At 39.4% G+C, this 13,732-nt stretch overlaps 1 protein-coding gene across 1 annotated transcript; it reads left to right on the top strand.

The window, feature by feature from the left end:
* On the top strand, window positions 12,274–12,898 carry LOC109129140 (uncharacterized mitochondrial protein AtMg00310-like). The gene is made up of 2 exons (XM_019236783.1): window positions 12,274–12,432; window positions 12,641–12,898. Exons 1-2 carry the CDS (start codon window positions 12,274–12,276, stop codon window positions 12,896–12,898), a joined length of 417 nt encoding a protein of 138 aa, XP_019092328.1.

Here is a 13,732-nt window from a genome sequence, read left to right as displayed (position 1 = left end):
CCACCTCATCTTGTTACTGAGTCGCACAACCAACCACCCCAAGCGACCGAGTAACAAGAGAGATGGGCTGGAATACTCCATTCCCGCTCCAGCCACGGATTACAGACGGAACCAGACTAGGCAAGCTCAAGTCGTGGTTGCTTCTCATACCACTTCTTAAACCTTGCCTTCATCCTCGCCTCAGGCTCCCAAGTCTGCTCCTCAACACCATTACAGTCCCAAAGGACTCTCATCAAAGGAATCTTCTTCTTCCGAAGTTCCTTTATCCTCCTCTCGAGAACCCTCACTGGTCTCGCCTCCAAAGTCTTGTTAGGCTGAAGATCTTCAGGAATCTTAGCCACCAACTGATCATCCTCACGGAGACACTTAAGCAACATAGACACATGGAATACCTTGTGGAAAGCTCGCATAACCTCAGGTAACTCCAGTCTATATGTCACTGGTCCAACTCGCTCGATCACTCTGAACGGACCCATATACCTCGTACTTAACTTAGTCTCAGTCAATGACCTGTTCGGACCCCGCAACATGGCCATCTTGAGGTACACTCTATCTCCAACCTGAAACTCAAGATCTCTCCTCCTCCTATCGGCATAACTCCTCTGTCGATCCTGAGCTTCTTTCATGTTCAGCTTGAGAACCAGAATCTTCTCCGAGGTCTCCTAAACAAAATCTGCCCCGTACATGCTCCTCTTCCCCACCTGAATCTAGTGTAACGGTGTACGACACGACCTCCCATACAAAGCCTCATAAGGAGCCATCCTAATACTCGCCTGGTAACTGTTGTTGTAAGAAAACTCAACCAAGCTCAAGTGACCTACACATAGGCCACCCCAATCCAACACACACATCCTCAGCAAATCCTACATGCACCAAAAATCCGCCCATGCACCAAAAAATTACCATTAGCTGAAACCTGATACTATGAATCCACATCCTTTGAGGCATTCACCAGCCCCAAATCCTTCTCCTGAGCCAACCGTACTCTGCTCAACAGATCTGCTCTATCAGCTGCCACCAAATCCAACGGCTCATGTGACACAGCACACAGACTCAACGCACTGATCTCTCCTACCAGAGACTCCATATCCTGCTCCTGAGCCGAAGCCGCCCGCTTCCGACTCAAAGCATCAGCAACCAAGTTAGCCTTACCAGGGTGATAGGCTATCTCCAAATCATAATCCGCCACCAGCTCCATCCACCGCCTCTGCCTTAAATTCAGCTCAGGCTGAGTGAAAATATATTTCATGCTCTTATGATCTGTAAACACCTGTACCTTTGCACCATAAAGATAAGATCTCCAAATCTTTATGGCAAAAACTATAGTACCCATCTCCAAGTTATGAGTAGGATAGTTGTCCTCATGCTTCCGCAACTACCGTGAAGTATAGGCAATCACCTTCCCATGCTGCATCAACACACACCCCAAACCAACTCTGGATGCATCTGTATAAACCACATAGGGTTCTCCCTGCTATGGCAAAGCTAACACTGGAGTAGTATTCAACATCTCCTTGAGGCTTGCAAAGCCTTCCTCACACTCCTGTGACCAAACAAAAGGAACATCCTTCTCTGTTAACTTAGTCAATGGTCGTGTTCTGCTCGCAAATCCCTGCACAAACCTCCTGTAGTAACCTGACAGACCAAGGAAACTCATGATCTATGTGGCACTCTGCGGTCTAGGCCAATCTCTGATAGCCTGAATCTTCTTCGGATTTACCGAAACCACATCTGCAGACACAATGTGACCCAGAAAACCCATCTCCCGCTGCCAGAAACTACACTTGCTCAACTTAGCAAACAACTTCTGCTCACGCAGCTTCTCCAGAACGACTCTCAAATGCATTGCATGCTCTTCAGGACTCTTAGAGTAAACCAGGATGTCGTCGATGAAAATGATGACAAACATGTCGAGAAACTCCTGAAACACGGTGTTCATCAATCTCATAAACGCTGCTGGTGTAGTTAGTCAACCCAAACGGCATCACCACAAACTCAAAATGCTTATACCTCGTCCTGAAAGCAGTCTTCCTCACATCTGCCTCATCTATCGGAATATGATGATAACCCGACGCCAGATCTATCTTGGAGAACCAAATAGCACCTCTCAACTGATCCAACAACTCATCAATCCTAGGAAGAGGGCACTTGTTCTTCATAGTGACCCAGTTGAGACCCTTGTAATCAATACACAAGCGGAAACTCCCATCCTTCTTCTTAACGAATAACATCGGCGCTCCCCAAGGTGATACACTAGGACGTATGAATCCCTTGTTCAACAAATCCTCTAGCCCCTTATTCAGCTCTGCCATCTCTGCTGGAGCCATCCTGTAAGGAGCCTTGGATAACGGTGTCATCCCTGGTTCCAGTTCAATCGTAAAAGGATCAGACCGAGAAGGTGGTAATCCATGCAGTGACTGGAACAAATCCTCAAACTCCTCCACAACCTGAATACCATTAACTTTAGACTTCCCCACTAACTCTAGCATAGATATAGTAACCAAATAAGCCTCACGGCCCTTCTCGATCATCTTCCCAGCCTGAATGGCCAAGATCACGAGACTCCCCGAAGTCGGTCTAATCCCCTGAAAAACCAACTTCCCTCCTGAGCGCTCAAACTCCACTCTACCCCGATGACAATCCAGATGAACCATATGCCGATGCAACCACTCCATCCCCAAGATAACGTCATACAGCTCCACTGGGCTGATAAGCAAATCTGCAGCCCAAGACTCTCCCGCGATCTGAATATCGATACCCCTCGCTCGAAGAATAACTCTCAAAAACTTGCCTCCAACAACTCTGACAACTCCTGCATGTTCTCCGAGATCTCTCAGGATAATGAAGCTATGAGTAGCTCCAGAATCAAACATAACATGGGACTTAAACCCGCCCACCAACAAGGTCTCTACACAAACCTCATGTGTTGAGAACCAAACACTTTATCACACGACAACATAAAATCTGAACTTACTAAGAATTCACAAAGAAAGAGTACCAGAAATTATACCTGTGATCGCCATGGCACTGGTTCCACCAGTCTCTGCAGTCGTGTAAACCTGTGGTGCCTTCTCAATCCGTGCCACCTGCTGTCCTCCCGGCTGCACCTGCTGCATTGCTTCCACTGCTACCGACTGCAACTTGGGACACAAGGGCCTGATGTGCCCTGGCTCCCTGCAATGATAGCATACACGAGCTGCTGCCATCGGAGCACTCCTCTTGGGACAGCTAGCAATCTTGTGATCCTTGCCCCCACACCCGAAGCAACTCGGACCACCCGACCTCTGCATAGCCTCCCATCTCCTCTTGGTTCCCTGCGCAGGCTTACCGCCCTTGCTAGAACCTCCCTGATGCTGAGCCTTACTAGGCTGAACTACTGGGCTAGCCGCCGCTGACTAAGCCCGGATATCCTTCTCGATCCTTGCTGCAGTCTCAATCAGCTCTGCACGCGTAGCATAATTCCGCCCTCTACAGTGAAACCTCAAATAATCACGTAGGGCCCTCAAAAACCTCCTGATCTGAGCCTCCTCAGACTCCATATCCCGACCCCCATACCTCAGAAGTCGACTGAACTCCAAGTCAAGCTCCCGNATCCTCTAGCTGCTTCTTCAGCTCTGCCATCTCTGCTGGAGCCATTCTGTAAGGAGCCTTGGATAACGGTGTCGTCCCCGGTTCCAGTTCAATGGTGAAAGGATCCGACCGAGATGGTGGTAATCCCTGCAAAGACTGAAACACGTCCTCAAACTCCACTATTGGAATACCGCTAACCGTAGACTTCCCCACTGACTCTGGCATAGATATAGTAACCAAATAAGCCTCACGGCCCTTCTCGATCATCTTCCTAGCCTGAATGGCTGAGATCACGAGACTCCCTGAAGTCGGTCTAATACCCTGGAAAACCAACTTCTCTCATGGACGCTCAAACTCCACTCTACCCCGATGGCAATCCAAATGCACCATATGCCGATGCAACCAATCCATCCCGAGAATAACATCATATAACTCCACTGGACTGATAAGCAAATCCGCTGGCCATGATTCCCCCGCGATCTGAATATCAACCCCTCTAGCTCATCCAATAACTCTCAGGAACTTGCCCCCAGCAACTCTGACAACTCCTGTACGCTCCCCGGGATCCCCTAAGATTCCCGCACACTCTGCACACTCCGGAATAATGAAGCTATGAGAAGCTCCAAAATCAAACATAACGTGGGACTTAAACCCGCCCACCAACAAGGTCCCTACACAAACCTCATGTGTTGAGAACCTAACACTTTATCACAGTAAAACATAAAATCTGTACCTACTACAAACTCACAAAGTTCAAGTACCAGAAATTATACCTATGATCGCCCCGGCACTGGTTCCACCAGTCTCTGCTGTCGTGTAAGTACATGGCGTCTGCTCAATCCGTGCCACCCGCTGACCTCCAGGCTGCACCTGCTGCAACGCTGCCACTGCTACCGGCTGCAACTTGGGACAGAAAGGCCTGATGTGCCCTGCCTCCCTACAATGATAACATACCCGAGGCCCTGCCGTCGGAACACTCCTCTTAGGACAACTAGCAACCTTGTGATCCTTGTTCTCANTCAGCCCAAGTCATCTCCCGCTGTGCCCTCCTAGCAGCCACAGATCTCCACCACAACTCAGCATCACCACTCAAAAAGTAGACCCCTATGTCCACCCAGAACTCCTCAGGACATCTCAGAGTATGGAAATTACGTTCCACTCTCGTCCCCCACGCATCCGCAGCAGTAGGATCTACACCTCCTGAAAACTGCTCAGTGCGCAACCGACCCATCTCTGTCAACATGTTGAGATAACGAGCATGGACCCCCACATCCGCAGCCGCTGGCTACCGCTCCTCCGCCACCACTGGTGGCACTACCTGAGTCTGAGCTGGTACCACTGGTGGTAACCGCTCTAACACCTGTGCTAGCAAAGCCGCAATGTCCACACCAGGGACTCCACCCGCTGGGGCTCCCACACCCGGGACCCTAGCATCACCGGCCACTGGAGCATCCACACCGCCCCCTCCGGCCACACTCACTGAATCCCCCAGAACTCCCTGCGACTTGCCAACACCCTCAGCTGTCACACTCTGGTCCTCGGTCTCACTAACCACTGGGACTCTGCCCCTACCACGACCACGTCCGCGACCACGACCGCGTCCACGACCTCGACCAGCAACAGCACCACCTCTAACCATCTGCACTGCCATGAACAGAAGGCTAAGCAAACAATTACTAATTAACACAGAAATAGAAACTCACCGTGGAATCACCAATAGGCTCGAAGAGGATGTTCTAGGACTCCATGCCACACACAATTGACTAACTCACATAATCAATCAAGACATGCAATCCCAAACATCTACAGCACAAAGCCTAGTGAACCCAAACCTAGAACCGTAAGGGCTCTGATACCAAAATGAAACGACCGACCCTTTTTTTTTTATAAATAATAAATATAATATAATAATATAAAGTACAACTAGTGGTCCCATACCCACTAGCCACCTATCCACAAACACATTCAACAGCGGAAATAACCAACCAATATCCAATAATAATCCAATAATAAAATATAGCAATATTCCAACATAAACAATATCAAAAACAACATAAATCATAGAACCAGCAACCTAGCAATGTTCTAATGACCCAACTCTAGCAACCTAGCAATGCCAGACAACATAAAATCCGAGTCCCTAGAACATCCTCCTCTTCATTGCCTGGATTCCACGATCACACTTTGCCTTTACCTGCACCACAAACACATATTGCAATGCATGAGTATTTTACAAACACTCAGTAAGGCAATCCTCCCATCTACTGGGCTATACACACAAGCAATAGAGTACCAATAACCAACAAGTAACAATCATCACGCAACAAACAAAGGACCAGGACACTGCATCGACCGATGCCAACATGCATCGACCGATGCCAGTTGAGGAAGCATCGACCGACGCAGAAGCTGCATCGACCGATGCAAGTGCAACTTGCATCGACCAATACCCAATCTGCATCGACCGACGCATGCTCGACGCAACACGAAAACCCTAAAATTTATCGCGCCGTCCTCGCACTTGCATCGACCGATGAAAGCTATGCATCGATCGACGCAACGTCGAGCACCGTGATTTCCCCGAAGCTTCTCGCCGGATTTCGTTCCTACAACCACAGAAACTCATTCCCAAGCCACAAGAAAGCTTCCTAACGTCCATACCAACAATCTAACAAGCCTAATAACACAAAACAAGCAAGTTAAAGGTTCCTCTAGCTTAGATAAGCCATGGTCATGCACTTACCTGTGCCAAGACGAATCTGAACAACAAACAAGCAAGAACACGCTTCTAGGAAGCTCCTACAACAATCCCAGCTACAGATCTCACAAAGAAACGCCCCAAATCTCCAGAAATCTCAGGAACGCTCAAGAACAGTTTTGTCTCTTTCTTTCTCTCCAAAAATCGGCCAATCCCTCGAATGAGACAAAAACTTGCGTTTAAGGGTTTTTCCTAACTCAAAACGCAGCGTTTGACTTAAGTCAAAACGCACAGAATTGAGCCAGCATCGACCGATGCTCCTACTGCATCGATCGATGCACATCCCAAACTGGAATTCCGGTTCACAGATGTTACAATTATGTTAATGTACATATACATATGATCTTTTCTAAAGGTAAACAATTATGCAAAAATCTATACTATTAATTGGGGAGTACAAATCAGAGATTCTAAATAAAAAACCATGTCATATATCCATGTTACCAAAAAGATCCAATTGCTTATATAAATAAAAATAAAAAAATAAACAACATATGGAAATAAAAATGGTTAGTCGAAAATCTAATATTTATGGAAACAAATCAACAATAATTACAAAATTAATTATAAAACTAAAATTATCCGATATTTTTGGAAATGGTTTAAAGTTGTTACCATAAAAGAAAAATTATTAAATTTGAAATTGTATATATAACGTAAACATATTTATTTTGTTTAGATTTATTATCTTTTATTTTAGATTTTTTTAATTTTCTTAACAAAACAATAATAATTAATTTAGCTTAATACATATTATGGAAAATATATACATACATATATATATATATATATATGAAAACCTTAGTATATCTGTACTATATATCTATACTATTAAAAGGGAAACATTTTTAATTAAGTAGACATAGAGTTAGAGATTATTGCATGTAATATCATTAGATTAAGTCTTAAAAACGCGCGGATCTCGGGTTAACCCGGAATATTTATATTCGGATCGTGTATCATGTGATTAAAAGGATTAATTATAAATGCATATCCAAACAAATTTGTCAGAAAATGAATTTAATCAATTTTGTTTGATATATAAGAAAATCGCAATATAAATAGAACCGATAATCATTCAATATCTTTGGAAGATGTTTAAAGTTTGCTTACATAATAATCAAAGAATTAAAACCGAAAATTATATATATCTATGTAAATATATTTGATTTGATTTTATATTGTAGGAGATATTTACAGAAATAACAAATCTATTTAATACAGTTAGATAAAAATAAATAATCATTTAATTTATATTTTGCAATATTTCCTTAACAATATACAAATAATTAATCATGATTAATATAGATGGAAAGAATTAAAAATCAAAATTTTATATATGTAACCAAATTTAATTGATTATATATATACTATTAATTGGGGATAACACTTAGGAATTAAAAAAAAAACAAAAAAACTAGTATACCATATATTGCTTCCAGATAAAAAAATTTGCAAAAAAAACAAAAAAAAATACGAAAGGGCAATTTAGTATGTATCAATTGCCTTGACACACGAATCCTGGAAGACCGGGGTTTATCATATTCGGATCCTAGAAATTTGAAACCTCTTAGTCATGATTAATTGTCATATGTTATAGTGTTTTATATATATATTTGATTGATGTTTTTGTATTAATTTATAATATGTGTTATTGAATATATTTGGGTCAAGCTCATAAGAAGAGTTATTACATACTTCGGATTCGAATTGACGTGTGTTTATCATCTCTTTAAATAATATATTGGGGTGACTTGAATTTGTGAATTATGCTAATGGTTGTTTTTGAGTATTGGAACATAAATATATCGTATATCTCTTTATCATTTGCATTACTGATTTAATCATAGTTTATTGGACTGAGTTGGAATACCGTACTTGTACATTTTCTTATCTATTCTCATGTGCATGGTTAAGAACACTTTGTAAAGTCATGCTTTAGAATACATATTTCTTATCTCTTAATGCAATATTTTTAGGAAAACTATTGACTTTTGTTCGGTACTTTTGTTATCAGACGTTACATTTGGTGCTATGAGGGAGAGAGAGATAGTCAAGAAGCACATAGCAAAAATGGAGAGCGATAGTGTGAGCGATCGAGAGAAGTGAACATAGCCCCCAAACCACTTCAGTCGTACCAAGAGGATGCCCCTTTTATCTGCCAAAACTGGTGGACAAATATTTCTACCGTCCCTGAAATCTGGTCTTCTTTTCTCAATCTACTCTAGGATTTAGATACTCATTTATCTTCTCAGCAATCCGATGTCTCGCAAGTATTCTTTCATGAACTGGATATTTTCTTTGAAAACCTGGTTCATGCGAACAATACATAAAGATATGTAACTGGGAGAATTTTGATGTAGAATTGATATGATGTCTCATTTATACAGATGAGGAACTCACATAGGTAGCTACGAAGGAAGCCTTTCCGGTACATTGCCACTTGCCAAATAGTTTATTGATTTGTATTTTTCTTTTGATGTCATTAGAGTGTGAGAACATGGAGTGCTTTTGTTGTCAAATGTCAACATAACTCTTGGTAAGTAAAAACAATTTTTTCTTTGATAAGAGTTTTTAAAAGGAGGTGTGTCGATGTTGATGCATTTTGGTAGTGTGATTGGATATTATATATAGTACTCGACTAAATTGGTAGGGTTTCTCTTAATTAGGTTTCCTATAAATTCTTGATGATCAAGTTTAAAAGATATCGGAAGATATTCATGTTGAAGATTTTGGGAATTAGGCATATGCTTATTATATGCTCGTAACTTTTTAAAACTATGTTAAAAACATCTTTACAATCAAGAAACGTATATATTATAATAGAACGATGAGATTAACATACCTTATTTATAGGCGTAGATTTACTAACAACCCGTATTCCATGCGTAATTGTTATTGGCTTTAATTTCAGTTTCTAAAAACAAATTGTCCTGTAAAGATTCGTCCACAATAATATACTTCCATATATATAGTTGAGACTTGAGACGACTGAATTATTGAGTTGGATCCGAATTGTTGATTTCGGGTTCTAAAGTCTTAAAATTAAACCGACCCGTTTACAAATATAGGATGTCACAAATTTGTACTTCAAATATTGTTTTAAAATAATCCGACCCGTGTGACAAAATTAGGAAAGATCCGATTTATTGAATCGGTTTAAATTCTTAAAAAAAAACCCGACCCGGATGTGAAAAAGAAAGAGACAAATTTGTACACCAAAAATGTATAGATAGATGGGGCAAAGAAATATTCGTTAGAATAATATTAGCTAATTTATAATTAAATTTGATTTTCGTAATTGTATAACATACCATAAATACTAAAAATATCAATACCCTAATATTCTCTCTTAATTCTAATGCATGTTTTTGAAAAAATCAAAGAAAATGGATACGATTTAATAAAACGAATCTTTCAATATCTGTCGTTAAAGGCTATACGCAATTAACAAGTGAACAACTCTTAAATTTGCACCTAAAGTTACGATAGTTTATATATTTAACCTTTTGAATTTGATTTTATTTGATCATATATTAATAGTTATTTCCGAAAATAACAATCCAATTTAATATAATTCAATCAAAACAAATCATCATTTATTTTTGATTTTCAAAAACTTCCACAACAAAATCATACGAATTTGACAAAAAAAAAGATTATACTAAGTAATTATGGTTAGTATTAGATGGAATAATTTTTTTATAAAAATATAGATTGTTACCAAAATATTTAAAAATAGTTATAATTTTGGTCAAATATAATCTAAATAAAATATTTAGTACTTTCAAATATAGCATATTTGCGAATAAATTTTACATTTTAGATTCATCATTGTCTTGAAAATATTTTGTGATTTGAATGCAATGCATTATCTGAAAATTTCTAACCATCTAAATTCTACTATAAATATAGTAGTGGAAATGAATATTTACTATTCACCAAACCATTCAACGATTTTCTTTACTATTACTATAGCATTCTAAAAACAAAATTTTCTCCATGATTGTGTTGTTCATTTTGTCTATATAATTATTATATTTTTCATATATTTATTTGTTGATAATGACTAATGTTGACTAATGTTTATGTGCAGTCATACAAACAACACCAAAGCATACCTGAATCGTCATGGTCTTGAGCGGAAATTTTTATGGTTTATGGAGGTAAGCTACTTATTTTATATGGTGATTCTTATTATCTAATAATATTTGTTACGTTATGTGTCCTCTCTCCCAAGTGTTATAAATTGATTTTTAATATTTCAAATGAAAGATGATCTCTTCAACCCAAATTCATTGAACCAATCTATTGAATATAGTGTACAATACTTTTAATATTTGATATATTAATGATTTAGTTCGTTCTTTCGTTCCCCAGTAACGGTGTCATTTTGTTCTTCATAATGCTAAAAAAAAAAATATTAACGATTTGGTGTTAATATATAAAAATATTGAATGGAAGAAAAAAACATGGAATGAAGGAGAAACGACTTTGATTTAATCTTCACACAATGAATGTAAGTAAATTATTTTCTTGCTCTCATTAAATTATAACTTTAGTTTTGGGATTAAACTTAATGTAATTCTTCTTTGTAGTTGCAAAGATACAAGCAACTGTGGTTATGACAAGAAGAACTGAGGGTATATATATATAATATATCACTCTATTTTATGGTTCATATTTCATGTTTAATTAATAAGTGTATATCATACTATTCTACGTAGAGACATATGTACATTTAATAAGGTGTGCAGATATCTGTACATTTAATAAGGTGTGCAGACATCTGTACACTTAATAATGTGTACGAATACAAAATTTGTTAAAAATATTTAACATTATCAAATAAAATCATAAAACAAAATACATATCAAATTATAAAAATAAAATATAAATTTTTATATATCTGATTTTTTTTTTGAAATGTCATATTACCAAAATATTTGAATAAATAGATATGATAGGGTGTGATGACAAAAGAAAAAAATATATATATCTTTTTCTCTATTTCTCTCTCTCAGGCATACACACCATCTCATTTCTCTTTCTCTTTCACAATTTTATCTTACAAACATTCTATCTCATAAGTGGGATCTTGACTATTTCTCCAATTATCAACAGTACATGTATTACATTTTTAATTAAATTTGAAAAATTTACTAAAATGCCAATAATCTCTATTTTTTTGTCACATTTTCTAATAAAATTATGCTCTATAGGTATCAAAGAAAATAATCGGTTTAATCACTTCAGCTTAAGAAATATTAATCTTCAATGACATTACAATTTAGAGCTATCATCCCATGGCAACTTACTCGATCAAACATATAGCCAAAGGTGTACCTTTTGGTTTTTGATCAAATCATATAAACAAAGAGGTCTTGACTTTTGATATAACAGTAAATAATCTAAAACTAGGTACGGACCCGCACGTACGTGCGTGATTGATTTCAAAAGCTATGTTTACTATAAGGTTTGTAATATATTATGTACACATAGAGTTAAATCATTTACAGTTCAAACTTATATTACTTTGGTTCCATTGAGTTTGTGATTTTTGAAATAATAAAGGTTTGAGTATAAAATTAAGATTCACAAAACAACATACCCAAATCTAATGTTTACCGAATTAGTGATTAATCAGAATTGTTTAAAACTTGTAAATTATGAAACAGATAAAAACCATCAAAAAAATTAAAAATTCTCGAAACGAATGACCTAAATTCTTAACCAGGTCAAACATGTCCCGGTACCTATACTCCATAAGAGGTATAATATTTTTTTTATCTATAAAAACCCGTCCTTGAAATCTTCAAGAAATAATATTAATATATATATATATATATATATAAAAGATTTTATATTTTTTAATATGTTAATTTTGAAATTAAGGAATCTTTAATATACGATAGTCTTAACACTGCCTATCGAAGCTGGGTGGGATGGGGTCGTATTTAGGGGTACCGGAGAGTCTGGGAGGGTCCAAGACGAAAGTTTTCTCTTACGTTCGAGATTGTTTACAAAGCCGTACAAATGGGTGGACAGCGAAACAACTGTCTAGAGGAGGGAAAGAGGTTATGATAAAGTCTGTCGCCACTACGGTACCTACTTTTGTTATGTCCTGTTTCCGTCTGCCAAAAACAGTCGCATCGAAACTAACTAGTGCGGTGGCAAATTTTTGGTGGAGTTCGGGGCAGTCTGGGGGGCATGCATTGGTTAGCCTGGGAGAAGTTATGTGGGAGTAAGCAGTTGGGGGGTCTGGGTTTTAGGAATGTGGATGACTTTAACACTGCCTTATTGGCAAAACAGTTGTGGCGACTGATTGAGGCTCCTGAGTCCCTTTTTGCATGGGTTTTTAAGGACAGGTATTACAGGAACTCAAATCCTATGGATCCTATTCGTTCTTATTCTCCATCCTATGGGTGGCAGAGTATTGTTTCAGCTAGATCTTTGGTCAACAAAGGACTGATTATACGGGTTGGCTCTGGTGATTCCATTTCTATATGGACTGACCCATGGATACCAGCTCAATCCCCAAGACCAGCTGTGAGTAAGGGACCTTTCTAGGACCCCTCTCTGAAAATTTCACATCTTATTGACCGTCAAACTAATTCTTGGCGTTTCGATATGCTCCTTGAGCATTTTCCCCCGGAGGAGGCTGTTTTAATCAGGGCTATACCTTTGGGTAGTCCTCAGACGGTTGACTCGTTGGGTTGGCACTTTACAAAATCCAGAAAGTATTCGGTAAAATCAGGGTATAATTCGGAACGTTCGGTAAAACAAGGGTCGCTCGTGCCTTGCCTTGGGCCTGACATTACTCCGCTTCTAGCGGAAGTTTGGCGGGTGGCGTGTCCACCAAAGATACAACACTTCTTGTGGCAAGTATTATCCGGATGTATCTCGGTTTCGGAAAATATGAGGAGGCGGGGCATTGCTTGTGACTCAGGGTGTGCCCGCTGTGGGGTGGATGAGGAAACAGTAAATCATGCTATTCTTCGGTGTCCGCCAGCTCGACAGGCTTGGGCGTTAGCTCAGGTACCGGTCGGTCAAGTTTCTTTCCCCACAGACTCTCTGTATGCCAATGTGGATCACTTTTGGGGTACTGACAATCCGGGTGCTTAGATTGCGGCTTTCCCTTAGATTATGTGGTATATTTGGAAGGCGCGAAATGCTCGTGTCTTTGAGAATATTATCGACAAGCTCGAGGATCTTGTTAGGATAGCGGTATGGGAGTCTACCACATGGTTACAGGCTCAAACAGAGGAGGAAGTAGAGGAACTATCATTGATTCCTTGTGCCACTAATGATAGAGGGACAAGACGAGTAGGGTCGCTTCCCACTATCATTTTGGGCTACCGGTGTTTTGTTGATGGATCATGGAAAATGGGAGGCTATTACGCG

Source organism: Camelina sativa, chromosome 15, assembly GCF_000633955.1.
Source record: "Camelina sativa cultivar DH55 chromosome 15, Cs, whole genome shotgun sequence".
Taxonomy (NCBI): domain Eukaryota; kingdom Viridiplantae; phylum Streptophyta; class Magnoliopsida; order Brassicales; family Brassicaceae; genus Camelina; species Camelina sativa.
The sequence above is the reverse complement of the archived record's forward strand: the minus strand, read 5'-3'. Positions and strand labels throughout refer to the sequence as shown.

Bases quoted from the DNA above. Each gene is read 5' to 3' on its own strand.
- LOC109129140 (XM_019236783.1), top strand. From the start codon at position 12,274: ATGGGGTCGTATTTAGGGGTACCGGAGAGTCTGGGAGGGTCCAAGACG. The intron at 12,433-12,640 runs GTACCTACTTTT...TTGGCAAAACAG, and splicing joins TAAAGTCTGTCGCCACTACG to TTGTGGCGACTGATTGAGGC.